This window comes from Eulemur rufifrons, chromosome 1 (assembly GCF_041146395.1).
Source record: "Eulemur rufifrons isolate Redbay chromosome 1, OSU_ERuf_1, whole genome shotgun sequence".
NCBI classification, from domain to species: domain Eukaryota; kingdom Metazoa; phylum Chordata; class Mammalia; order Primates; family Lemuridae; genus Eulemur; species Eulemur rufifrons.
The window spans coordinates 24,353,301-24,379,279 of record NC_090983.1 but is presented as its reverse complement, the minus strand read 5'-3'; the positions used below and the strand labels follow the sequence as shown (position 1 = coordinate 24,379,279).

The 25,979-nt window shown below is 34.3% G+C and overlaps 1 protein-coding gene across 2 annotated transcripts in view; it reads right to left on the bottom strand.

Annotated features, from left to right (window-relative positions):
- Positions 1-16,686, bottom strand: part of KANSL1L (KAT8 regulatory NSL complex subunit 1 like) — a 115,377-nt gene extending 98,691 nt beyond the window's left edge. For both annotated transcript variants that reach the window (XM_069467619.1, XM_069467629.1), the window contains exon 1: positions 15,594-16,686. In XM_069467619.1, coding sequence (XP_069323720.1) covers positions 15,594-16,681 — 1,088 coding nt within the window. In that variant the 5' untranslated portion in view covers positions 16,682-16,686. The remainder of the gene's footprint in view (positions 1-15,593) is intronic.
- Between the last annotated feature and the right edge of the window lie 9,293 nt (positions 16,687-25,979).

The following is a 25,979-nucleotide window of genomic DNA, read 5'->3' as shown; positions in this document are numbered from 1 at the left end:
GGCTTAATCACTATGACCAAGTAAGATCTGTGGCTGTGGTGTTTTCACATATAACTGACTGGAGGAAAACAGACTGGAAACCTACATTTCTGAGGGAACTCTATTATCAAAAATCTAACACAAACTTCCCTGGGAGCCAAATCTGCCCCAACAGAAAGCAGGGTGAGAATACAGTGGAACCTCCAATATGGGTAAACTAACACCCAATTCAAATACAATCATGAAGAATAATGGACAAAGAATAATTCCCACAGAGTAAAGTCAGGGACAAAGGACAAGGGAGCTTCTCTCAGAAAGCAAACTAAGATCTTGTTCCACTGCCAGAGCAATAAGTCTTTTTGGTTTTTTTCTTTTTTTGAGACAGAGTCTCGCTCTGTTGTCCGGACTAGAGTGCCATGGCATCAGCCCAGCTCACAGCAACCTCAAACTCCTGGGCTCAAGCAATCCTCCTGCCTCAGCCTCCCACATAGCTGGGACTACAGGCATGTGCCACCATGCATGGCTAATTTTTTTCTCTATATATTTTTAGCTGTCCAGATCATTTCTTTCTATTTTTAGTAGAGACGGGGTCTCGCTCTTGTTCAGGCTGATCTCGAACTCCTGACCTCGAGCAATCCCTTCCTCCTCGGCCTCCCAGAGTGCTAGGATTACAGGCGTGAGCCACCGCGCTCGGCCTCAGAGCAATAAGTCTTATTATTATAAGGACCAAGAACTGTCATGTATATCCCATTATTCTTTTTTCCCAATGGAAGTTTTACTGTAGCTTTCTTGTCCCTACTTCATCATACATACAAGCAGCAAGAAGTCAAGACAGTTAAAAAAACTTGCTTATCAATTTAAAGGGTACCATATCATGAAGAACCACATCTAGACCTGATGGAAAGGACTTTACTCCACCCACTGAATATGACTTTGGCTTATCATACTTGAAAAGTTGGCATATTTTATGTATGAGAGGTACATGGATATTTGGGTGGCCAAAGAGGCAAATTGAACAGACTGCATGTTTTCCCCTAATATCCATTCTCTTATACTTTTTGGATAATGGGACTCCTTGAGTCCTTGACAGCTCAGCTAGAGACTTTATTTCCCAGTATTAAATGCAGTTAGGTCTGACTAAATGTGATGAAGTCCTTGACAAGAAGTCAAAATGTGAGCCAAAATGATGTGTGCAACTTCTGGGTCTGGCCATTATAAATGACTGGGACATGATTAAGTCCTTAAAATGATTAAGTATGGAAATGACATGAAGTATCAGTGAATCTCAACAATACAAGCAAAGTTAGCATCCTAGAGAACAGCAAAGCTAACAGGTCTCTGCTAAACCCTGTGAAGCATATCTAATTCTTGATTGTTAAACAAAAGAAAAATAAATTCTATATATTTATGTCAAGGTCTCTGGGTTACGACAGCTTAGCATATATCTTAATCAATATACCTCTCCTTCAAAAATATTTTATGCCATTAGGATCATTTGGACTAAGTTCTTATAAAATGTTCATTGTCTTTAAGAAAATTAAGCCTTATTGATATACAGGTTAATAACTTTAATAATCTGCCATCTAGTTGTACACATATATACACACACTCAAGAAATAAACAAAAATCAAAATAAATAGACAGTTGTGAACTCTAGGTATTTTAGCATGAAGATAAAACAAATTAAAGGGTGTGATTTAGGATGTCTGAGGATAATCTAGGACTGTAACATAAAAAGGGTTCCTAAAAGGAAGTATATATGAAAGGGAGTAAACAGATCTTGATATATTATGCAACTATGCTTAGAACTCTGGCAGAACCTACTGTGTCAACTGCCCAAACTGAAATTTTCAGTATTAGTTTAAAAGAATTCACACATCAGATGGACAAATTTAGTCTTGTTTTCCTGCTATCCCTCCACCCCCCAAAAAAAGGAAGAAAAAGAAAAAAAAAGAGGAGTTTGGGAATACTTATGCACCCTATCACTACCAGCCCCTTTCGCTTGTATGAAAAGGATTTTGAAAGTTAATTGTCTATTAAGTAGTCTTAAATGTGTTTGTAAAATCCCTTGTATGACATGAAACGTTGACAACTAGAGATATATTTTTTAAAAGGAAATACTGTAAAGGAATTGTTAAACTAATAAAAATACATTTATTTGCTAAAGGAACAATCAGTTCAACAAACACTGTGTGTGTGCACGTGTGTGTATGTGCATATATGTGTCTCTTGTTTAGAAAGCCAGGCAATCATGTAGTGTTTTCAAACTAAACACTGCACAAGGGCCTGGCTGAAAGGGCAAGCAGAACTATTAATAAAATCCAAAAAGAGTTCTGTACTCCAAGCCCTGCAATTACATACCGAAATCTGCTCAGAGGAAGGAAAACCTTTTTCTAATGCACGCAAATGGGTTAGTGTTGGCTCTGTCAAACACTATAATGGGCCCTGAAAAGAAATAGGATAAAAGGCAATTCAAACTACCACTGTTGCTCAAAAAGGTGACTACCACTAAGCCAGAATCAAGTAGAGGTGTTTGTGCTGTAACACCACATATGCATTCCTGAATAACCTCATGTTCTACAAAATAAAAACAGCTGGACTTATGGTGAAAATAGTTAGTGCCAGACCACTCAAAACCTATGGCACTTTAAAATCTGAGCCCTAACAAAACAATAACGATGCTTATAAAAATCTAAAGTTTCTACTGGCATTTGTACCTAAAATAAAACAGTCCACCTTTAAAACTTCATATCCTGGGGCTCATGCTTCTTCCTTTGATGTGGGTCCTTGAAGCAATTCAGTTCTAATAGAGAACAGTTCAATAAAAATTAAAAATATCTCCTAGAGATAGCCTTTTTCATTAATCAATTTATTTTTAACACAAGGGAAATGTCTTTAAAGCATGTTCAACTGAACTTGTAGTCTCCTCAGATCTTTTAAAATACAGAAATATACAGCAATTATTGAAATCAATAAACCATCAACTTATTTAACTATACGAGGGTACTTCTACAGAATTTTCAGCATGTTCTTTAGATCTTAATATACTGCTAAGGATTTCTCTTTAGTTGTGAAAAAGCTTGACCCTAACCATTTATAAGCATTAACATGTTTGAAATGGTTTGGAAACAATCTACATTGTGTATAAATACTATGTGTAAAATTCCACATTATATTGATATCAGTCCCCTATATGCCAAATACATATACTAATTCACATTTAAAAAAAGATGTAACAAAAAATGCAAGCATTTTAAAAATATCACTAAGCATTAAATGAAAATTATTTTTAACATTCTTAAAGATATTATACAGTATGTTACTTAAAATGATACTGATGTTAACATGCATAAATTTGAAATACTGCATTTCCTCAATGCTAATATGTCATTGATTTCAAGATAGACCATCAATTTAATAACAGAATTCCCTGGGGTGGGGGAATAATATAATATTAATTATACATATTCATTATAGGGCACATCTTACTTTTAGAAACATTAAAATGTGATAAAAATATGCATTGGGAATCCAAATGTTACACTGAAAGTGTAAATAAATCTTCCTGAGCTATGCTTTTTTTTAAGATATGAAAATTTATTATTTTTAAAAACAGTATTGATGACATCAATTCTATAAAAAGACCACTTTTAGAACTAAACAGTATTTGCAGTGTTTAGATTTGTCTAAGAAAGTTTAAAATTGTGTTCATGATTTTTAAAAATCTTTTTTAGCTTTCATTAAGGTACAAATGGCAAATAAAAACTGTATATATTTAAAGTATAAAATGTGATGTTTTCATATAATACATAGAAAAATGATTAAATCAAGCCAATTAACATATCCATCACCTTACATACTTTTCTTAATGGTGAGAACATTTAACACTTTTTATAGTGAGAACACTGAAAATATAAGTCAAAATGCACTGGGTTGTGTCCCAATAAGCCCATTGTAAAGATGAAAAATTGTAAGTTGAACCGTTATAAGTCAGTGACTTTCTGTACATACTATAATATTAACTATAGTTACCATGTTGACAATCGATCTCCAGAAATTATTCCTCCTATGTAACTGATACATACACATACAAACATTACATTTTCCTTATTCATTCATCTCCCCATGGACACTTAGGTTGATTCTATATCTTGGCTATTAGAAATGAATATGAACGTGGGAGTGCAGGTATCAATTTGACATAATGATTTCATTTCTTTTGTATGTATAACCAGAAGTAGGATTGCTGGATTAAAGAATAATTCTATTTTTAATTTCCAGAAAAACCTCCTTACTATTTTCCAGAATGGCTATACTAATTTACTTCCCCTTGAACAGTGTACAAGGGTTTCCTTTTTCTCTATATTCTCTCCAACACTTGTTATTTTTTGTCTTTCTTACAACAGCCATTCTAACAGGTGTAAGATGATTTCTCCTGGCCGGGCTCGGTGGCTCACGCCTATAATCCTAGCACTCTGGGAGGCCGAGGCGGGCGGATCATTTGAGCTCAGGAGTTTGAGATCAGCCTGAGCAAGAGGGAGACCCCATCTCCACTAAAAATAGAAAGAAATTATACGGACAACTAAAAATATATATAGAAAAAATTAGTTGAGTTGACTTCCATATATTAATGTATTAATATTTTAAACATTAACCCCTTATCAGATGTATGGTCTGCAAATATTTTCTCTCATTCTGTAGGCTACCTCTTCATACTGTTGATTGTTTCTTTTGCTGTGCATAAGTTTTTAGTTTGATGTAATCCAATTCATCTATTTCTGCTTTTGTTCTCCATCCTTTGGAGTGCATATCCAAAAAATCTTTGCCACCAATGTCAAGAAGCTTTTTCCCTTTGTTTTCTTGTAGTAGTTTTACAGTTTCAGGTCTTATGTTTAAGTCTTTAACCCACTATGAGTTTATATGGGGGTACGGAGTCAGATAAGGGTCCAATTTCATTCTTCTGCATGTAGATATACAGTTTTCTCTACACTATTGAAAAGACTGTCCTTTCCTCATTGTGTGTTCTTGGCAACTTTGTTAAAGAATAGTGGACCACAAATGTGTGGATTTATTTCTAAGTTCTCTATTCTGTTCCACAGGTATATACATATGTGTTTTTAATTCCAAAGCATACTGTTTTGATTGCTATAGTTTTGTAACATATTTTGAAATCAGGTAGTATCGTACCTCAAGCTTTATTCATTGTATGCAAGATTGCTTTGGTTGTTCTGAGTCTTTCCTGGTTCTATACAAATTTTAGGATTATTGTTCCCTATTTATGTGGAAAAGTCATTGGGATTTTAATAAGGATTACATTGAACCTGTAAGTTGCTTAGGGTAGTATGGACATTTTAACAATATTAAATCTTCCAATCCATGAACACAGGATATTTTTCCATGTATTTGTATCTTCTTCAATATTTTTCATCAATGTTTTATAGTTTTCAGTGTACAGACTTTTCACCACCTTGATTAAATTTATTCCTAAGTATTTCATTTTTTATGCTATTATAAATGGGATTAGATTGTTTTCTTGATTACTTTTTTGAACAGTTTACTGTTAGTGTATAGAAACACTACTGATTTTTATATGTTGATTTTGAATCTTGCAACTTTACTGAATTAATTCATTCTAACTGTTTTGATGGAGTCTTTAAAGATTTCTATCTGAAGTGAGTATCTTATAAAAAACATATAGTTGGATCTTTTTTATTATCATTACTTATTCAGTGACAATATGTCTTCAGATTGAAGAATTTAATCCAATTAGATTTAAGGTAATTATTGATAGGTAAGGATTTATTACTGTCATTGATTCATTATTTTCTATTTCTTTATGTAGATCCTTTGTTATTTTCTTCCTCTCTTTGTGATTTGATGACTTTCTGTGGTGGTAAGCTGTGATTTCTTACTCTTCATTCTTTATGTGCCTACTATAGGTTTTTGGTAACCACAAGGCTTATAAAAAAATCTTCTATTAATAGTTCTAAGAGTCTATTTTAAGCTGATAACTTAACTTCAGTCATATACAAAAACCATACTTTTACTCCCCCTCCTATTTTATGTTTTGAATGTCAAAATTTATCTTTTTATATTGTGTACTTTATAACAAATTATTATAGCTATAATTTTTAATAGGTTTCTCTTTTAAACTTCATACTAAAAATATAAGTGATTTACACACCACCATTACAGTATTAGGAGTATTCTAAATTGATTATTTACTTACTTTTACCAGTGACTTGTATACTTTCATGTTTTCAGGTTCCTAATTAGCATTCTTTTCGTTCAGCTTGAAAAATTTGTCTTACCATTTCCTGTAAGGCAGGTCTAGTGGTGATGAACTCCCTTAGCTTTTGTTTATCTGGCAAAGTCTTCTCTCTCTTTCATTTCTGAATGACAGCATCGATGGGTAACATATTCTTGGTTGTTTTGTTTGTTTTGTTTTCTTTTTCTCTCATCACTTTGAATATATCATCCCACATTCTCCTGGCCTGCCAAGTTTCTGCTGAAAAATTTGCTGATAGCTTCCTTAGAGTTCCCTTGTAAGTGAGAATCTTCTCTCTTGATGCTTTCAAGAGTCTGTCTGTGATTTTTAACACTTTAATGTTGGTATATCTTGGTGTAACCTTTGATTTGAATATGATTGGAGACCTCTGACCTTCCTTTACCTGGATGTGAATATCTTTCCCCAGATTTGCAGTTTCAAGCCATTATTCTTTAAGAAACACTTTTTACCCCCTTCTCTCTTCTTCAATTGCTATAATGAGAATGGTAGCTCTCTTGAGGGTGTTCCATTAATTACATGGGCCTTCCTTTTCATTCATTTTTTCTTCTGACTAGATATTTCCAAATAACCTGCCTTTGAGTTCACAGATTCTTTCTGTTTAATCAATTCTGCTGTTGATACTCTCTACTGTATTTTTCATTTTCTTCATTTTCTGCTCCAGAATTTCTGCTTGGTTAATTTTAATCTCTCTGTTATACTTCTTATTTTGTTCACATAGTGTTTTCCTGATTTTGTTGAATTGTATTTCTGTGTTCTCATGTAGTTTGCTAAGCCTCCTTAAAAGAATTTTTTTTTAATTCTTTGTCAGGCAAATTCATAGATCTATTTCTTTGGGGTCAGTTACTGGAAAATTATTGTTTTCCTTTGGTGGTGTTATGTTTCCTTGGCTTTTCATGTTTTTTGTTTTTTTTGCATTAATGTCTGCATATTTAATGGTGCAGTCACCTCTTTCAGACTTTACAGATTGGTAAAGTCTTTCACCAACAGGTGGGTGCAAGGACACAAGCTGGGGGATGTGTGACAGTTCTGGCTCCAGTGAAGACATGGCAGTATGATCTCTGTATAGCTCTGTCAACTGACTTTGGCACTGGCAAAGATGGCAGGGGTCCTCAGCAGTCAGTGTCCAACGAGGCAGCAAAGGCTATTGGGTGCTTTGGTCATGAAGGCTCACGGGGTCCTCCTGATCTCTTATTCTCCCACCAGGGAAGCTGTGGCCAAGGGAAGCTCTCTTAGCACTGGATACGGCTTGCAACATTGGCAGCAATAATGTCTCATGTGTCGCATCTATGAAGCTGCCACTGAGCTGGGATCTGGAGCACAGCATTCACAGAGAAACCACGGCTCCAGGGTCAGGGGCTGAGGTGGCACCCATGTCTGAGGTGCAGGTGCCCTCAATGCCACATTGGTAACTGTGCAAGACGTGATTGCTTGTGGAGTAGCCAGGGTGCTAAAGTCCAAAGTGCCAGCATAAACAGAACTACAGTGGTTCCAGGGTCTGGGGCACAGGCTTACTCACTGGGGCACCAGAGGTAGTACCTGGAGTGCAGACACACAGAGAAACCACAGCTCCAGGGCCAGGGGTACAGATTAACCCATAATGGCAGTGGTTCTGGTTTCTGAAGCATGGGTACAGGAGGGGCTACAGGGCTTCTGGGTTTCGAGGAATGGGCCAGTGTGCTATGGTGGTGGCTCAGATGTCAGAAATACAAGTGCTCAAAGAGTGGCAACAGAGGCCAGGCACGGTGGCTCACACCTATAATCCTATCACTCTGGGAGGCTGAGGCGGGCGGATTGAGCTCAGGAGTTCAAGACCACCTGAGCAAGAGCAAGACCCTGTCTCTACTAAAAATAGAAAGAAAATATATGGACAGCTAAAAAATAGGGAGAAAAATTAGCCAGGCCTGGTGGCGCCTGCCTGTAGTCCCAGCTACTTGGGAGGCTGAGGCAGTAGGATTGCTTGAGCCCAGGAATTTGAGGTTGCTGTGAGCTAGGCTGATGCCACAACACTCTAGCCTGGGCAACAGACTGAGATTCTGTCTCAAAAAAAAAAAAAAAAAAAAAAAAAAACCCACAACAAAAAATAAAAAAAAAAAAGAGTAGCAACAGAGCCAATGTCTGCAACACAGGTGCATGCAGAGCACCCCAAGCTTCTAGGCTTTGGGAAAGGCTAGCCTATAGCAGTGATGGCTCTCATTTCTGAGGTGACAGTGCACGCAGTACAACCACAGGGCCAGAGTCTGGAATGTGGACAGGTATGGAGCAGCCCTGAAGCCAGGGTCTTATGTGGGGGTATGCATGGGCAGTTGAAGCTCTGGAGTCTGGGGTGCATGTGGGGTTGGGAGGATGGTGGCCCTCATCCAGGAGTGACATAACAGCAGCTCCTTCTTGGTGGTGGTGGGGTGGTCTAGCAGTATCTTCCTCTGGAGGGTCTGTGGTGGTGATGACTGTTGGTCATCTCAGTGGCAAAAGATGCTGGTGCTATCTGCAGTCAGACCATGGTGGTACCCACCACATGCCTAATACTGATAGCTCCTGGCCACCTTCTTTGTTCTCCAGATGTGTCAGGTATGCTGATCTCAGCTACACTTTCTGTGTACTTATTCTCCATTTTGTTTTTTTGTTTTTTGCTCCACAGTGTTGCTTCAGGTTCTTACTTGGACTCTTGAGCCCTCCCAAAATGATTTTCATTCATGGATAGATGTCTATTTCTTGTTTTTGGTGGGGGGATGAAGGCTAGTATCTCCTACTCTGCTATCTTGATGATATCATTCTCCCAAGCTGTACTTTCTTGTCAAAACTAGGAAAACAAAGGTGGTCATTTCCTTCTGAGAAATAAAATTATATATTGTGTAACTACTCCAAAGGGGCTTTATTATTCTGCTTTCCCCATATAGGACAAAATTGCCATTTTGTTTCTTCTATGAAAGTGACTTATATTCCTTCAGATCGTCAATTCCAAATAAAAAATAAATAAATAAATAAATGAAAGTGACTTATTTTAAAATGAAAGTATAAAAAACTTCTAAGTGATACACATTATATGGCAATTTCAAGGAAAATTAGTTATATTATAATCACCGATAGAGTTTTCTAAACAACATGGTCCAAAAGAATGAGTTTCTGCGTCTTCCCCCATCCTGTGAAAATCAAGACAATAAAAACAATTATTTAACTTAGTCATCCCCTGATATATTGGGGTGAAGAAGAAAGGATTGTGATCCACTGGTTTAGAGCAAGATTTTTAAAAATGTACACATATACAAGCAATGTGATGCTTTTCTCATAGAAAAATTTCAACTTTATAAAATACTTTAATTTTCCTTTTCCAGTTAAAACAAACAAAACACTTTTTCTGTTTTCTTTTGGTGACTTGAACGTCGAAAATACCTCAGTCAACTTAATTTTGGCCTAAGCCAGCTAAAGTCTTCAGATATAGTAGTACAGCCTAAAATTGAAGTTAGCTAACATCCCAGCTCTGCCATAAAATAACTTTATAACACTGAGAAAATATAGTAAACATGTTATCTTTTAAAATCGCATTACTTGAAAAAAATGCCTTTTTAAAACTGAATGAACTTATTTTAACTGAAGTATTACTTTCCTCCAAGATGTCCACATACTACAGTATAAAATATTTCTTTACCATTTTTTAGCTGCTAATCCATTTCACAATTACACATTTGAATTGCTGCCCTTTACTTCCTTTATGCTTCTCCTAATGGAAGAAGGTTCTTCACTCAAGTATCATTTGCAAGTTCTCTAGAATTGTTTTTCATTCAATTTTTTTCTTTGTTTTCCTTGCAAGTAAAATAAAATAAATAAAATCAAACTTCTCCTATCTATGTCAGAGGTGTGGAAAATAAAAAAGATAAATGCAAAAATAATTTGTAAACTCCATATTATACAAAGTTACTCTTCTTTGCAATTTATTAATGGAATGTTATCAGTCTCTTTACCCTTTGAATCTCACACTGAGTTTCTACTTTTATTTATCCAATTTCTCAAAGGGAAATACTAGATCACCTAGCTCTTCAATTCTTTTCCTTTCCATTGGCAAAACAGGAAAGCAAGAACAAAACTATGAATATTCCTATCTGTGGGCCTGCAAAAAATTACTTTGGTCTTTTTCTCTTTTTCAGTCTGGAAAGATTCATCCAACCGCTCTAACTAAACATCAACAATTCTCCCTTATTTCTTGGTGAAGGCCTAAATCTATTGAAAAGAATTTCCTTATCAAGCCTGCCTATCTATATATGTAAGTAAAAACTCAAAGAAAATTTGAATATATGGGGAGCAATTTGGGGAAATGTTGCAAATTTTTTTCTCCCAACATTTGAAACAATTGTGTTATTTGGAAGATACTGGTGGGCTTCCTAGAATAAGACAAGAAACTATGTTTCATCCTTTTCTACAACCTTGGAAGACTAAAACATGCATGTGTCAAAATCTGTGTTTCCCCAACATGCCATCCTGGAAAAAAGTACCTGATCATCATTCCTCAGGAAAAAAGAAAAGAAATGATAGAATTCTAAAGCTTTACTACCACATGAAAACATAATTGTAGCAGACTCTTGTCAGTGACCCACCCACATTTCCTCACATTTAACCAGTTCAGTGCACAGGGCCCTGACTTCCAACTGCCAGCACCTGCATTTCTTTGATAGAGGGTTTCTTTTTAGTTGCTGGAGCTTACTTTGCCACCCAAGTGGCAGAAGGGAAGTGCCAGGGAATTAACACTACCAGTAGCAGCTTTCAACCAATAACTGATGAGAATTAGTGTAAAAATACCCCCAATTCTCACCTCTCAAATGAGTTAACATTGAAGCATGTATTCTACACTGGCTCTTCAAGTTTCTACCAGCAATATGAAACTCCAGTTTTCCAAAATAGCAAGTTGCATAATAAGGCACCCTTTATTGGCTGCCTTATCAATGCCTTATTATGTATTGGTACTTTATATTTAATATTTCATCTAATTATCTTCAGAATTCTTTATGATAAATCAAAGATGAGGAATCTGATTCAGAATGGTTAAGAATAACCTTGTTTAGGGTCACAAAGCAAGCCATGATTATGACACAAGAATGTCCAGAGCCTGGGCTCCTTCACCAAAGGAAAAGAATATTGGGGGAAAAAATTCCATTCATATTACAGTATAAGGACTATATCTCAAACCTACAAAAAACTATAAAGTCCCCCTAATTATCCTTTCTGAAGTAAACTGACCTTTTTTTTTTTTCTTACTTCTAATGCACACTAGGCTCTCAACCAAAAGTTATTATTAAAGTCTATCAGTAACATCATGATGAATTAATCTATTGTCTACATTTTTGGAGGGAAAATAAAAGGGGCAAGTCAAATATATATTTAAAACAACAATGGAAATAGTAATGGCTAATATGAGCACTTCCCAATTTCCTAAAACAATTATGTTCATTCATAGATAATTTCCTGATCAAAATGAAATTTGTTTTTCTTATCGGGGCTATAATCTTAAGAAAAATAGAAGGCATATAATAATAGAATCTAAGATTTGAAAGGTAAATATATATTTTACTTATCAAGTTAAAAAATTACAACTGTTAAATACTACAATAAAATCATCACTTTTAAATGTCCATATTTTGGCATATTTTGTTCATTCAGTCATTGAATACACATTCACACAGGGTCTAAGATGTACAAGATACATCTTGTAGCCATTTTGGTATTAGAAACAAAAGAAGGAAGGGAAAAAACCATCAAGTAAAGATAAAACAACTCCAGAATGAAAGAAGAAAAAACCATATACATAGAAATTTCATAGATTGTCAACTCCAATTTTTGTATCTTTACAACTACATGTACAAATACAGAAATAATCATTCATTCATTCAAATACCAAGCAACCACTAAACAGAAGACAATACTAGGCTGTAAGTATACAAAGATAGTAAGAGTAGTACTCGCCCTTATGTTGCTTAAAATTAAGTTGAAGTCAACTTCAGTATTTGTCACTCTGGAGCTGAGAAGTTGAGAACTCTTCATATTCAACATGAAAATTTAATTGTGTTGGCACTCACTTAAAAATTTAGATCCACAAAATGTATCTTTTTACCCGCTATTTAGGTTTAAGGTTTAATTCTGAAGCTTATATGTCAAAAATATTCATTTAGATTTGAAAAGGTGAGTTTCCACAGATGTAGAGAAGAAAATAATAAAAATAAACTTAAAAGAAGGGAAGTAAACTTATCAGGATAAATGTTTTAAATTTAAAAATGAATTTAATAACCTAAAACAGAACTGATTAATTCCAACTTAAAAAAACAGAAATCATTTTTATATTCACACCTAAAGATACAAATAAAGCTGTGCTATTTGTTCTCAAAATTCAGTAAACTTCAAAATTAATAAAATGTTGAGGTACAATCTTTCCCACAAGAAATTATATTAGTAAAAATATTTGAAACAAAATTTAATATCTAATGTATGGGAAGATGTGTGAAATCAAGAAATATTGAACAGATTTTAAGTAGAAAATAAAATAAAACCCCAAAACCAAACCAACCAAAATAAGTTTCAATTCAGTGAGTTAAAGAATTCAAAGAGTTATTATATAAATTTAGTACTATTGATTTATATAGCAGATGCGTTTGACCTTAGAACAAAGTTTATTTGGCCTCTAGAAATAGAGACATGGGCTTTAATAATCAAGGCATCATAATAGTAAAAGGCCAATAATGTAAGAGGCTCAAAGTATATCTTAAAGAACTGATATTAAATTTCTTAGATTCATTATTTTCCTAAAATGTATGTCTATAGTCCCTGAAGCCCCTCTAGTTGATTATGGGAAAAATAAAGAGAGTATGAGAAATAAACTTTCCAAATCAGAACCCAATTTTTTCCAGGCTACTTTACTTCAGTTTACCTCAATAAATTGGTAGAGTTGACAAAAAAAGAAATGGAAGACATAGTGTTTTATAAAAAAAATTTTTTCAATAGTTTGAATTTCCCCATTTGTATATGTTTTATACAAATGTCTGAGCTTAGTGTTCTCTCACTAAACTGAAAGAGTAAATGCAAATCTTAAAACAAAATGTTCTAACCAATCAATAATGATGTACTTGGTCTATAAGAGATGAAAAAAAAAGTATAAAATGTGGTCTCTACCCTCAAGACATGTTTAAGACTAATAGATATATTAGCAAACTGTATAGGACAAAATATGATTTAATGACAAACGGTGGCTGGGCGCGGTGGCTCACGCCTGTAATCCTAGCACTCTAGGAGGCCGAGGCGGGTGGATCATTTGAGCTCAGGAGTTCGAGGCTAGCCTGAGCAAGAGCGAGACCCCGTCTCTACTAAAAATAGAAAGAAATTATATGGACAACTAAAAATATATATAGAAAAAATTAGCCAGGCTTGGTGGCGCATGACTGTAGTCCCAGCTATGTTGGAGGCTGAGGCAGGAGGATTGCTTGAGCCCAGGAGTTTGAGGTTGCTGTGAGCTACGCTGACGCCATGGTACTCACTCTATCCTGGGCAACAGAGTGAGACTCTGTCTCAAAAAAAAAAAAAGAAAAAAAAATGACAAATGGTATGCAAACTAAATGCTGTCGGAAATCAATATAAGAGATACTAATGAAAATAGCATCATTGGTCAAAGTAGTCTGGAAAGATAAAATTTTCTTATTTCTATTTCTACCTTAAAAGAGACAAACCTGTCTATTAGCTTTTAACAATAAAAATGTAAATACTTAATTTACTAAGTTTACCTACTAAATTTTATTAAATTGAAAAACTTCAAAAGTATTATAAATATAAAAATTAATAAATTTCTGGACTTTCAGAACACATGCGCCGAATAATTCTTATAGCTATAAGCATCAATGATACAATGTTGAGAAAGTAGCATGTTATAAGAGAACCACCATGGGTTTAGAGTCACACATATATGGGCTAAATCGTGGCTCTACCACTTATTTGGCTTTTTGACCATGGGCACATTACTAAACCATGCTGAGTTTGTTTTTTCCTAAGTGAAATAAGAATAACAATAACTACTTCCCAGGATTATTGAAAAAATTAATAAGATATCATATGTAAAGCAACCAGTACAATACCAGCCCAAAAAATAATCTATGCTCAATAACTATTATAACTCCTACATTCAAACAAACTTCAATTATAGTCTTCAATTACCAAAAAACTAGAATGCTCACTTTGCTTTATGTTTTATTTCTCTCTATAAAAATTAATATACTGATCTTGTATTTGTTAGTAAAATGTTTGGCTTCTAATTCTATAATAATTCTCATTTATTTTTGAGAATTTGAAAAAATGATAGACTTTTTCCCCCCCACACAAAATGTCATATATACACACAGTAATTCACATCAATTTGGGGACAATAACAGATTCCCTGAAAGCTAGATTAAAAATTATGTTCAATCTGGCTATTTAAATTATAAACACAATTAAACAAAATTGAAAATTCAGTTCCTCAGTAACACTGGCCAAATTTCCAGCGCTCCATAGCCACATGAGTTTAGTGCCTATTGGATAGTATAGATTTAGAACACTTCAAGCATCTTAGAAGTTTCTATTGGACAGAGTTGTTCAGGAGTGTTATGGTATAATTATTAAAATTATTTTTCTCTGCTTTTATTTTTAATATCGAGATACCTCTCTCTCAAGTAAATGCCCAAGAGAGCAGAGGTTGTGAATACATTGCTCACAACTGAATCTATAGTGTCTAGCATATAATAAGCATTCAGTAGGTATCTTATAGCAGACATTATAGTTTTGTCTTAGTTATATTAACTCAGCAAATATTGACTGAATTGGTAAAGGCCAAAGCTGAAAGCTACAAACACAGTGAGTATATAAATAGTTAAGAAAAAAAAAAAGTACCAGGTCAATTTACAGGTACTCTCAACTGATAAACTCCCCAAATCAACAAGGGCTCCCTATGTGCAGACTTTAAATTTTTTGATTCATCTATACACATTGATTAGATCACTTAAAAAAAGATTTAGGCCTTGTCCATAGCCTATTCTATTCAAGAATGGAAAAAGGGCTTACTTATAGCCAACTAGTTTTAATATTCCTGTATGGGTTTTTCCTAGGTAGAACAGTTTAGTAATTTATTTTAAAATTTTGTGTGTGTATGTGTATTCACATACAATAGTTTAATAAAACATTTTAAAAATTCACCACAATTTTATAAGTTAAAGATTATGGCATTAAGATTTCAGAAAATCTATTTCCTTTTAACATATCTTAAAGACAATTGCTGTTATATTTGGAACAGAAGAAGGTCTAATAATAATAATTTTGCACTTACACTGCCACATTTTTTCTAATGGTATATTCATCCAAATCGTCATCAGAGCTGCTATCAGTTGCATCAGAATCCAGACCCTCTTCAACATGAGACAACAGCCCTGTAGCAGACAGTGCAAATCTTTGGATTTCTGCAGCTGTACACTGTGCAAAGCCATTTTTTATATCATCCCATAATTTATTCTCTGCAGTCAATATGTTGACTTCTGGCTTAATTTCAGTGCATTTAGGTAAACTGTTACCCAAAATTGTGGTAGGTTCATGAAAGATCTTCATTTTAGGGAGTTGATGTTTCATAGAAAATTTCATTTGCTGACCATAGTGCTTAACAACATGCTTTGCCAGGAGCATCTGCAAGTGTTTCTGAGTTCTTCTAGCCTGGCTAAGTAAACTTTTCTGTTTGCTTACACAATGAAGTAAACGAGCATTCACTTCCTCCTCTTTTTCAGCAGCTGAAGAACTAATAGGCACATTTGAGTGGGCAGGTCCAATTTTCTTTTGAGCACAGTGCAATAAACTCCTTTTAATCTCAACATCAGTAACTTTATTCAAAAGTGCATTCTTTTGGTACCATTTACAGTTTTGCAGTTGTATTTTATCTATATTAGTGTCTTTGGTTACATTTGAATCCAAAATAATTTGTGCATCTTTCATGCACTGGCTTGTAGTATCTGATAAAGGTTCCTTTTTGATGACCTCTTCAGAATAAGAATGACAGATTTTACTGAGCTGAATGTTGCTGCCATTACACAGTATGTTTTTCAGCTTATTGCAATTGGGCTCCCCTATTTTTTTTGGTTTATAATTGTCATTGTATTTATTTAATGTAGAATTAGAACTCATTAAAAGAACTGTCTGATAATGTTTTGAAGACTGAGGAGAGCCAAAATGTTTTAAATTCACAAAATTAGTATTAAGAGTAGGCTCGGGAGTTGGAAATCCCAGCATCTGAGAGAAAGTGTCTCCCTTCAGCTTTTCATCTACAGTTCTTGGACTTTCCATGCATAGCATCTTGTCAGACTCCATGGTACTTGGCAAAGATGAAAAGCAGATACCCTTTGCTGTTGCCTCCCTCAGAGCTGGGGTCATGGCGATTCCTGCAGATAATTACTGGAAACCTAAAATAATGTAAAAATAAATGATCAAATATCTAGAAAAAAGTTTTCTGCTTCCACTTTTTTCCAAAGGCAACAATTTTGATGTTTCTGACTAAAACATGAAAGGAACCAAACTCTTCATCTCACAATTCCCAACATTATCTCAATAAGGACTAAGCTATTCTTCATTCTAACTTTGGGCCTAATATCCAAAATTCTAATTAAAGCCTAGCACAATAAGTGTTCAATGAATATTTGTGGATGTAATTACATCTCAGAATTCCATTTTTTGACAATGTTTAGTGGGAGTCAAAAGAAAAAAATTCCAACCTAGAATCTGGTAATCATACTTGAAAATGTGATTTAATCCCATACTCTTACTTATCTTTATAAAATAAACTGCTCCAAACTTCCAATTCTGAATTTAATCTTCACAACTTGAACAGTACTAATAGCAAGAACTAATATATACTAAATAATCTGTTGGTAAGAAGACTTAAGTAAAATGAACTACAAATAAAAACATATAAATAACTTCACAGCTGTTAAAAATAACATAACCGTGAAAACTCGCCTTATCTGCGATTATGTATAAATTTTTCGTGAAAACGTATCTGCAATTTTTTTCCCTTTTCCTATATGGATACTCATCAGTTATCATTACAGAGGACATTACTCCTGCCTGGAAAATAGTGGAGACTGTGTCAGATGACCACTAAAGATTAGTCCCATAATTAAACAAATTTAATTATATTTTATCAAAAATATAAACCATATATTCTGACTCACAGAAAAAGGTAATCCAGTACCATTAAAAATTATGAATCATGAGTAGTAAAGATTTTTTACATCATTAGCCATTATAAGTTTGTAAAGGCAGCTAACAATTTATAACTATGACACTCCATAATTTTTGTTTCAACACATGATAGGTGACAGTCATTTAAACAGTCACTATCACAGTGCATGTCCCCAGATACTAGCTATAACTCACTTCCTTCATTCCCATTTAAAAACACAAAACCCAGGCCAGGCACGGTGGCTCATGCCTGTAATCCTAGCACTCTGGGAGGCTGAGGAGGGAGGATCGCTTGAGGTCAGGAGTTCGAGACCAGCCTCAGCAACAGCCAGACTCCGTCTCTACTGAAAATAGAAAAAATTAGCCAGGCATGGTGGCGTGTTCCTATAATCCCAGCTAATAGGGAGACTGAGGCAGGAGGATTGCTTGAGCCCAGGTATCTGAGGTTGCTGTGAGCTAGGCTGATACCACGGCACTCTAGCCCAGGTGACAGAGTGAGATTCTGTCTCAAAAAAATAAAAAATAAATAAAAACACAAAACCAAAAGCTGATTCTTTGCAAAGACTAGCAAGAATGACCAAGAAGGGAAGAAAACGCACAAAAATTTCTATGTAATAAAAAAAAATCACATAGTTAATTACAAATGACTAGGAGAAAATATGTGCAACATATGTAATAGACAAATATTAGTATCTAGAATATATAAAGAACTCCTACAAATGGGGAAAGGATAGAGCAGTCAGGCACTTCATAGATGAAGATACCTAAATGGTCATTAAACATATACTCAATCACATTGGTAATGAGGGGAATATATATTACCAAAGCAAGAGCCCAGTTTTCCAACCCCGAAACTGACAAAAATGTTTTAAGTCTGAAAATATCACTTATTAGGAGGATATGGGTAAACAAGATTTCTCACATCTGGGGTAATCACTCCTCATGTACACGTTAATAAAATCTGGGTATCTTTTATCAACAACAACAAATAAAGATTTCTCACATCTCTTGGGACCACAAATTGGCTCAGTAATTTGATCATAATGAAGAAAATGTTTGTCATGGGTGCAACAGAGCAATGCTTGCAATAGCAAAACATTCTTTCAATACAACCTAGATGTCTTCTAACAATGGATATGGACAATAAAACATGATGGAATACTATATCACAGTTAAAAAGGAATAACTTAGAGTATCAAGAGAGACCTCAAAAACAATATTAAGTTAAAAAGACAAAAGAACAGTGCAGAATATATAAAGCACAGTACCATATATATAATACAAATTAAAGCCACACTGTTACTAACATCTCTGGGTTATTGTAACCTATCTCCCAGGATGGAAATCAAGAGAGATCACCAGACATAGCAACAAAGAAAAAAAGTTTATTTAGCTTGTGCACAAGGGAGCTAGCACAGAGAAAGGAAAGGCTCGGGCTATTCCCTGAGGATAGCGTGGGGCTTGGTTTTACTGGGCTTTTCTAAAGCGAAGGGTTACGTCAAAGCACGGAGTTGGAGCTTAAGCCTAACTTAAGCTCCTTAAATTGGAGCTTAAGCCTAACCGGGCCTGTAGGGGCTCTGGGAAAGTCCCTATCCCTCTAAAGCAGGAACTGTGGTTAGCAGGTTTTTGGTCTCTTGCTTCTAATTGGCTAGAAATTCAGCAAGCCACAGCTTGAATAAGGGGCTTTAGGCAAGCCTCAGCTAGAGCAAGGGGCCTCTGCTTCCCTCCTTTAGACCACATCAAAACAGGAAACCAACCAGTCTGCCTGCCTCAATACCATATATATGTATGTATATGTACATGTGTGTTTACAAGAATAAAAAGGGAACCAGAAAAATACCACCAAACTTGCAACAGTAGTTGCATCAAGTAAATTCCATGAAACAGAACTAAGAGTGATGGTTTCAGAGAATTTGCATTTTAACTATTAATACAAAATTTTATGACTTGGAAGAAAAAGACTAAATGCATAATAAATAAATGTTAATGGTTTTTAATTCTGGGTGATAAAATTATAGATGTTTGCCTTTTTTATATATCTACTTTTCTACATAATGTCTCAAGAAATGTAGAGATTTCTGCAATAATCTTCCCCTAAATTCTGTATGTCTCAAAATTTATATACTTTTATATAATGTCTTAAAAATATGCAGTAAATCTTACATTTAATATACAGTAGATTCCCATTTATCCTAAATTCAAAAAAATGAGGAAACAAAAATAACCAGATTTTTTTTTTTTTTTTTGCATTTTACATCTTACTTTTATGGAAATAAAAAAATAATTACAAAACAAGCTAGCATTTGGAAAACTTTTCCAAGATTCAAGTTGTCACTTGATCAAATCAATGGCCTATATCTTCTACTCTGTTAACATCTACAATGGCATACAGATTAGAAAGTAAGTAAAACTGTCTGTATTCACAGATGACATAATCCTCTACAAAGAAAATCCCACTGACTCTACAAAAAAACCTCCTAGAACCAATACAAGGTCAACATACAAAAATCATTTATATTTCTAAATACTAGAAATAAAAAATTGAAAATAGAAATTTTAAAAACAAATAATTCCAGTACCTCCAAAAATAGGTATGAATCTAATAAAATGTGTGATCTATATATTGAAAAATAGAAAACACCAATGAAAAAAATCAGAGACCTAAATAAATAGTGCAATTCAATGTGCTCATGGATTAGATTATTCAATATCATTATGATATTAACTCTCCTCAAACTGATCTATAATTTTAAACACAAAATCTTCACAAGACTTTTTGCTGATATCAACAAGTTGATTCAAAGATTTATACAGAAAGTCAGAGAACTAGAATAGCCAAAACACTTTGGAAAAGAACAAAGTTGAAGGACTCATGCTCCCTATCAATTTACAGTAGCAAATATATTTTGGCATTGGCCAAAAGGATGGACACATACTGAGCTCAGAAATAGACCCACACATGTATGGTCAATTGATTTTTTTTTTACAAAGATGCAAAGACAATTAAGTGTAGAAGACTAGTTTTTTTAAACAAATGGTTCTGGAATAACTACATACTCATATGCAAAAAAAAAGAACCTTAATACATACTTAATACCTTATATAAAAATGGTCAGATCTTTCAGAATGAATCATGAACCTAAATGTAAAACCTAAAACTATAAAACTTCTTTACAAAAAAATAAGAGAAAATCTTGTGACACTGCGTTGCGTTAAGCAAAGGTTTTTTGGACATGACACCAAATGCATTATTCATAAAAGAAAAAAATGCTAAATTGGATTTCCTAAAAATTAAAATAAATATTAAGATAAACTTCTAAAAATTATTTAAAACAGAACAGTTTGGGAGCCTCTGATACATATATTCAGAAGATATATGTTCAGGGGTTAGTAGAAATTAGATGTGCATACTACTGAAACTCACTGAGTTTATCATTCAGGTTAATGATGAATAACGGTTTTGACCACTATACAGTTTTAAAGTGTATTTATTTTTAATTGGGTATTATTTCACTTACACACATGGTGCATGATTGGTTAAAGGCAGAAAGTATAAGGAGGAAAAGTGATTTGAAAAGCATAAAGTAATAAATAACAATTGAATAAATTCACCTTAAGATGGTTTCCATTAGTTCCATAAGCTGTATTCCATAAAATCACAATTTTTTTATAGCACTTAAATGTGTCTCCAGTATTTCAAAAGCCAATTTAAAAATAAGACAGTGAGAATATCTAGCTACAAGTAAAGCCATCTGGTTTTCATTTGGGACATAAAGACTATCCATACCATAACAAATTATTTATAGAGAAGTGTTTGTGAATGACAGCTGAAAAACTATTTCATCTTTCAAAAACAAAATAAAAATTCAAAAAGTGTAGAAATAAGCTAGTTAACTTTTTTTAAAGCAGAAAATGAAGAAATAGCCAATATCAAATCATAAAAATAATTTTGTATATTTTTGGTAGATACTAGATTTTTAGTCTCCATTTAATATAATATTCAACCTAAAACCAAACATTCACCAATTTGGTTCATTCATATTTATGAGCAACATGTGACAGATACTATCCTAAGGTACTAGAGAAAGGTGGCAGTGAAGATGACAAATAAGGTTTCTACTCTCACAGAGCTTACATTCTAGCAAATGATAGCTACAGAGTAAAATAAGAAAATATTAAGTAAAAAAAAGGTTCCGTAAGTGTTTTTATGAAAATCAAACATAGTATACAACATGACTACACTGAGGTAGGAGTAAATTTAGATTTGTAGATGAGAAAAAGCCTCTCTGTTGGTGACATCTGCTCTGAGATCTGAAATGACAGTAACAAGCTAACCAAGAATTTGGGATTATGTGTCTTCAAGGAAAAAAAGATAAACAGAAAGCTTTAAGGTGGGAATAAATTTGGTGTGTTTGTGGAACAATGGCAAATATGACTAGAACATAATGAGCCAGAGAGAGAGTAACAGTTATTAAGATTAGAGAGGTAGATAAGTGCCAAACCACGGACATTTTAGGTATAAATCAAAGAAAAGCCACCAGAGATTTATATGAGGGAATAACTTAATCTCATTGAAATTTTTATTTTTTAAAAATTACTCTGGCTGTTCTGTAAAGAAAAGATTTGTAATGGAACAAGAATGGAAGCAGAGAGACCAATTAGGAGGCTATTGAAGTAATCCAAATGAAAGATGGTAGTGGTTGCTTGGACTAGTTAGGTAGTAGAAATGAAGAAAAATGAATGAATTTAGAACATGTTTCAAGGTAGAGTCAACAACACTTTTGATGATCAACATTTTCTAGGGCTTAACGGAAAGTAAACGGATCAAGGATGACTCCTAGGTTTTTGACTTGAGCAACTGGGTGGTCAGTAGTGCTATTTTCTGAAATGAGGCAGACTTGGGAAGACAGAGTTCGAAGGAGAGAAAAAAAGTTCTGTTTAGGAAATGTTATTACTACTTTTGAAGTGTCATTAGCCATCCAAGTAGATCAGCTATACAAAGAATTCCAGAGTTTAAGTGAGAAGTCATAGTTAGATTATTTAAATTGTACTTTAGGGCAAGGGACTAGAAGAGTTTATTGAGAGAGACTATAAGCAAAAAAGAAAAAAAGAGTCCAGGACCAAACCTGGAGGAGTCTAAAACCAAACCTGGAGGTTCACTCACGTTTATTTGAGCAAAGGAAGAGGAGCTACAATAAAGGATGGGCCCCAAAAAGGAGATTGGAAAGGTTATCAGTGAGGTAGAAGAAAATCCAGAAGTATATAAAATCAAGATACCGGCCGGGCGCGGTGGCTCACGCCTGTAATCCTAGCACTCTGGGAGGCCGAGGTGGGTGGATCGTTTGAACTCAGGAGTTCGAGACCAGCCTGAGCAAGAGCGAGACCCCACCTCTACTAAAAATAGAAAGAAATTATATGGACAGCTAAAAATATATATAGAAAAAATTAGCCGGGCATGGTGGCGCATGCCTGTAGTCCCAGCTACTCGGGAGGCTGAGACAGGAGGATCGCTTGAGCCCAGGAGTTTGAGGTTGCTGTGAGCTAGGCTGACGCCACGGCACTCACTCTAGCCTGGGCAACAGAGTGAGACTCTGTCTCAAAAAAAATAAATAAATAAATAAATAAATTAAAGAAGTACCCAACTCCAACATACTCTAGCCTTCCACATGAGAGAAGGGAAATACCCAACTCCAGCTCCTTCTAGCCATCCTATCCTACCTAAGGGAAGGAAAACTGAGAAGCACTTAGGAAGTTCACAGCCCAGGGAGGGGCAAGGGCTCACTAAAAAACAGACCTAATCACTGGACTATAGAACATCTCCCCTACCCTCACATCTTATTAAGTTCTATTTACTGAAGTTTCTTTTACTCAGTACATCATGTCTAGCTTTGAACAAAAAATTACAAGGCATGCCAAAAGGCCATGGTTTGAAGAGACAAAGCAAACATCAGAATCAGATTCATATATGGCAGAAATGTTAGAATTATCAGACCAGGAATTTAAAACAACTATGATTAATATGCTAAGAGATCTAATGGAAAAAATAGCCAATGTGCAACAATAGATGGGTGATGTAAGCAGAAAGATGGAAACTCTAAGAAAGTATCAAAAAGAAACACTAGAGATCTAAAACCCTCTAGCATTCTTCATTCTTATAGAAATGAAGAATGCCTTTGATGGTCTCATTAGTAAACTGGATGTGGCTGAGGAAAGAAGCTCTGAGCTTTAAGATATATCAATGGAAACCTCCAAAACTGAAAAGGAAAAAGAACAAAGACTGGAGGGGAAAAAACAGAACAGAATATCCAAGAACTGTGAGACAACTATAAAAGGTGTAACATGTAATAGGAATACCAGTACGAGAAGAGAAAGAAGAAATATTTAAAACAGTAATGACAAACTATCACTTGATAAATGAAGCACTATATTAAAATTATGTGAAATTATATATAATAATAGTATACTTACAACAAATAGTTCATCTAAAAATTACTTCTTTATCATATTTTTTCCAATAGAAAGCTGTATGAAGGTAGGTTTTGTATGTTTTCATTCATTGCTGTATTCTAGAATATTTTTGGTATATAGCAGACTCTTAGTATTTCTTGAACACTATCCAAAATGATAAAATTACTTAAAAATTTCAAGGAAGGAGGTTCATGAGCTATTTTACCCTGAAAGGAGCCTATAGGCAAAACAGTTAGGAAATATTAGTAGAATGTCACTGTTCCATAGATATATATGAGCTACATATGTAATTTTAAACTTGCTACTAGACATATTTTAAAAAGTAAAAAGCGAAAATTAATTTAAATTTCATTTAACTCAATATACACAAAATATTATGTTAAGATGTAATCAAGGGGGGGTGGGGAAAGAAGGGATATATACCTACATGATGGGTACAACGTGCACTATCTGGGGAACAGACACGCCTGGAGCTTTGACTTGGGGGGAAAGGCGGTACATGGGCAACGTATGTAACCTGCAATTCTGTATCCCCCATAACAATAAGATGAAATAAAAAAAAAGATGTAATCAATATAAAAAATCTTGATGAGATATTTTACATTCCTCTGCATGTGTGTCAAGTCTTCGAATCCAGTGTTTATTTTACTTTTAGCACAATCTCAATGTTGGAATAGCCACATATCAAGTGCTCAATAGTCACATGTGGTTAGGGACTACTGTACTGGCCAGTACAAAGCATAATAAAGTATATGGTCCCCCTAAGTGACCAGGAATCAACTATCAACTATAATATTTGAGTCCCCCAATTTTTTAGCCAAATCTATTTTTAATATTTTTAGTCATCTTTAGTATTCTAGGCTATCCAGAAAGAATGTGGAAAAGGCAAATCCTCAAATAGCTTTCTGAAATGCATCTTGATCTTCCTATTAATATTTAACTTCTAATTATTCAAGTTTCTAATTATACACTTAATTGGGGGAAGGGAATATTTGAATCTTAGTTAAATCCAAATGTCTTTCCAGCTGTTAAAATACTCTATTGCTCCAGGTACCATCATTATCTTTGATAATTATTTATTTCCTATACACCTAAGATACTCAGGCACAACAGGTCCCTTTTTGGAAAGAGTTTAGTCTAATGACACAGGACTTCAAAGAATCTGGAAGGGAGAAAACTGAGAAAAAAATTAAACTTGTTTTTGTCATACAGAAACTAAAATACCAAGCTACAGAATTTACAAAGCAAAACTGTAAGTTAAGAAACTATATCAGTACTCTTTCAAAGAAAGCAACTAGATAATCTTGATTCTCTGTCAATAAGCAATAGTTCTAGATAATTCAAAAACCAATTATATTTCTTGGGTAGGAATTTCCCTTTTATGTTTTTACAACAGAATTTTCAACTTACATTCCAGTTCAACTTAAAAAAAATTCCTTAGCACATGCGCAGCCCAGAAATTTTATGGGTGGCAAAAAAACAAAAACTATAACAGTACAGTTACAGATAATCCGCCAAGCAAGTAATCGTCCAGTAAACAATCCAGATTTCAATATATATCCATTTTTCTTAGAAGTCTCAGAAAAAATACCAACTAGAGAGAGAATTTCAGTAAGATAAGCCAAAGTTTATGACTTTAAATAAACATTTTTTAAAACAATTTTTTGTTATATTAAATTTCATTATTATCAATAAAATCAAATTAATCCAGCAAAAACAATGGGGGATTGTAAAGTTAAGTTTATACCATATATTCTAATTTTTGGTCTACAATTTAATCCAAAGAGCATTCACTATGAATTAAGGAAGGCATTAGTTATTAATTGTTCTGAAATTATACTACCATAGTCCCCGCCCTTTATTCACAGTTTCACTTTCTTTTCTTTTCTTTTTTTTTGAGACAGAGTCTTGCTCTTTTGCCCTGGCTAGAGTGCCCTGGCATCAGCCTGGCTCACAGCAACCTCAAACTCCTGGGCTTAAGCAATCCTACTGCCTCAGCCTCCCTGAGTAGCTGGGACTACAG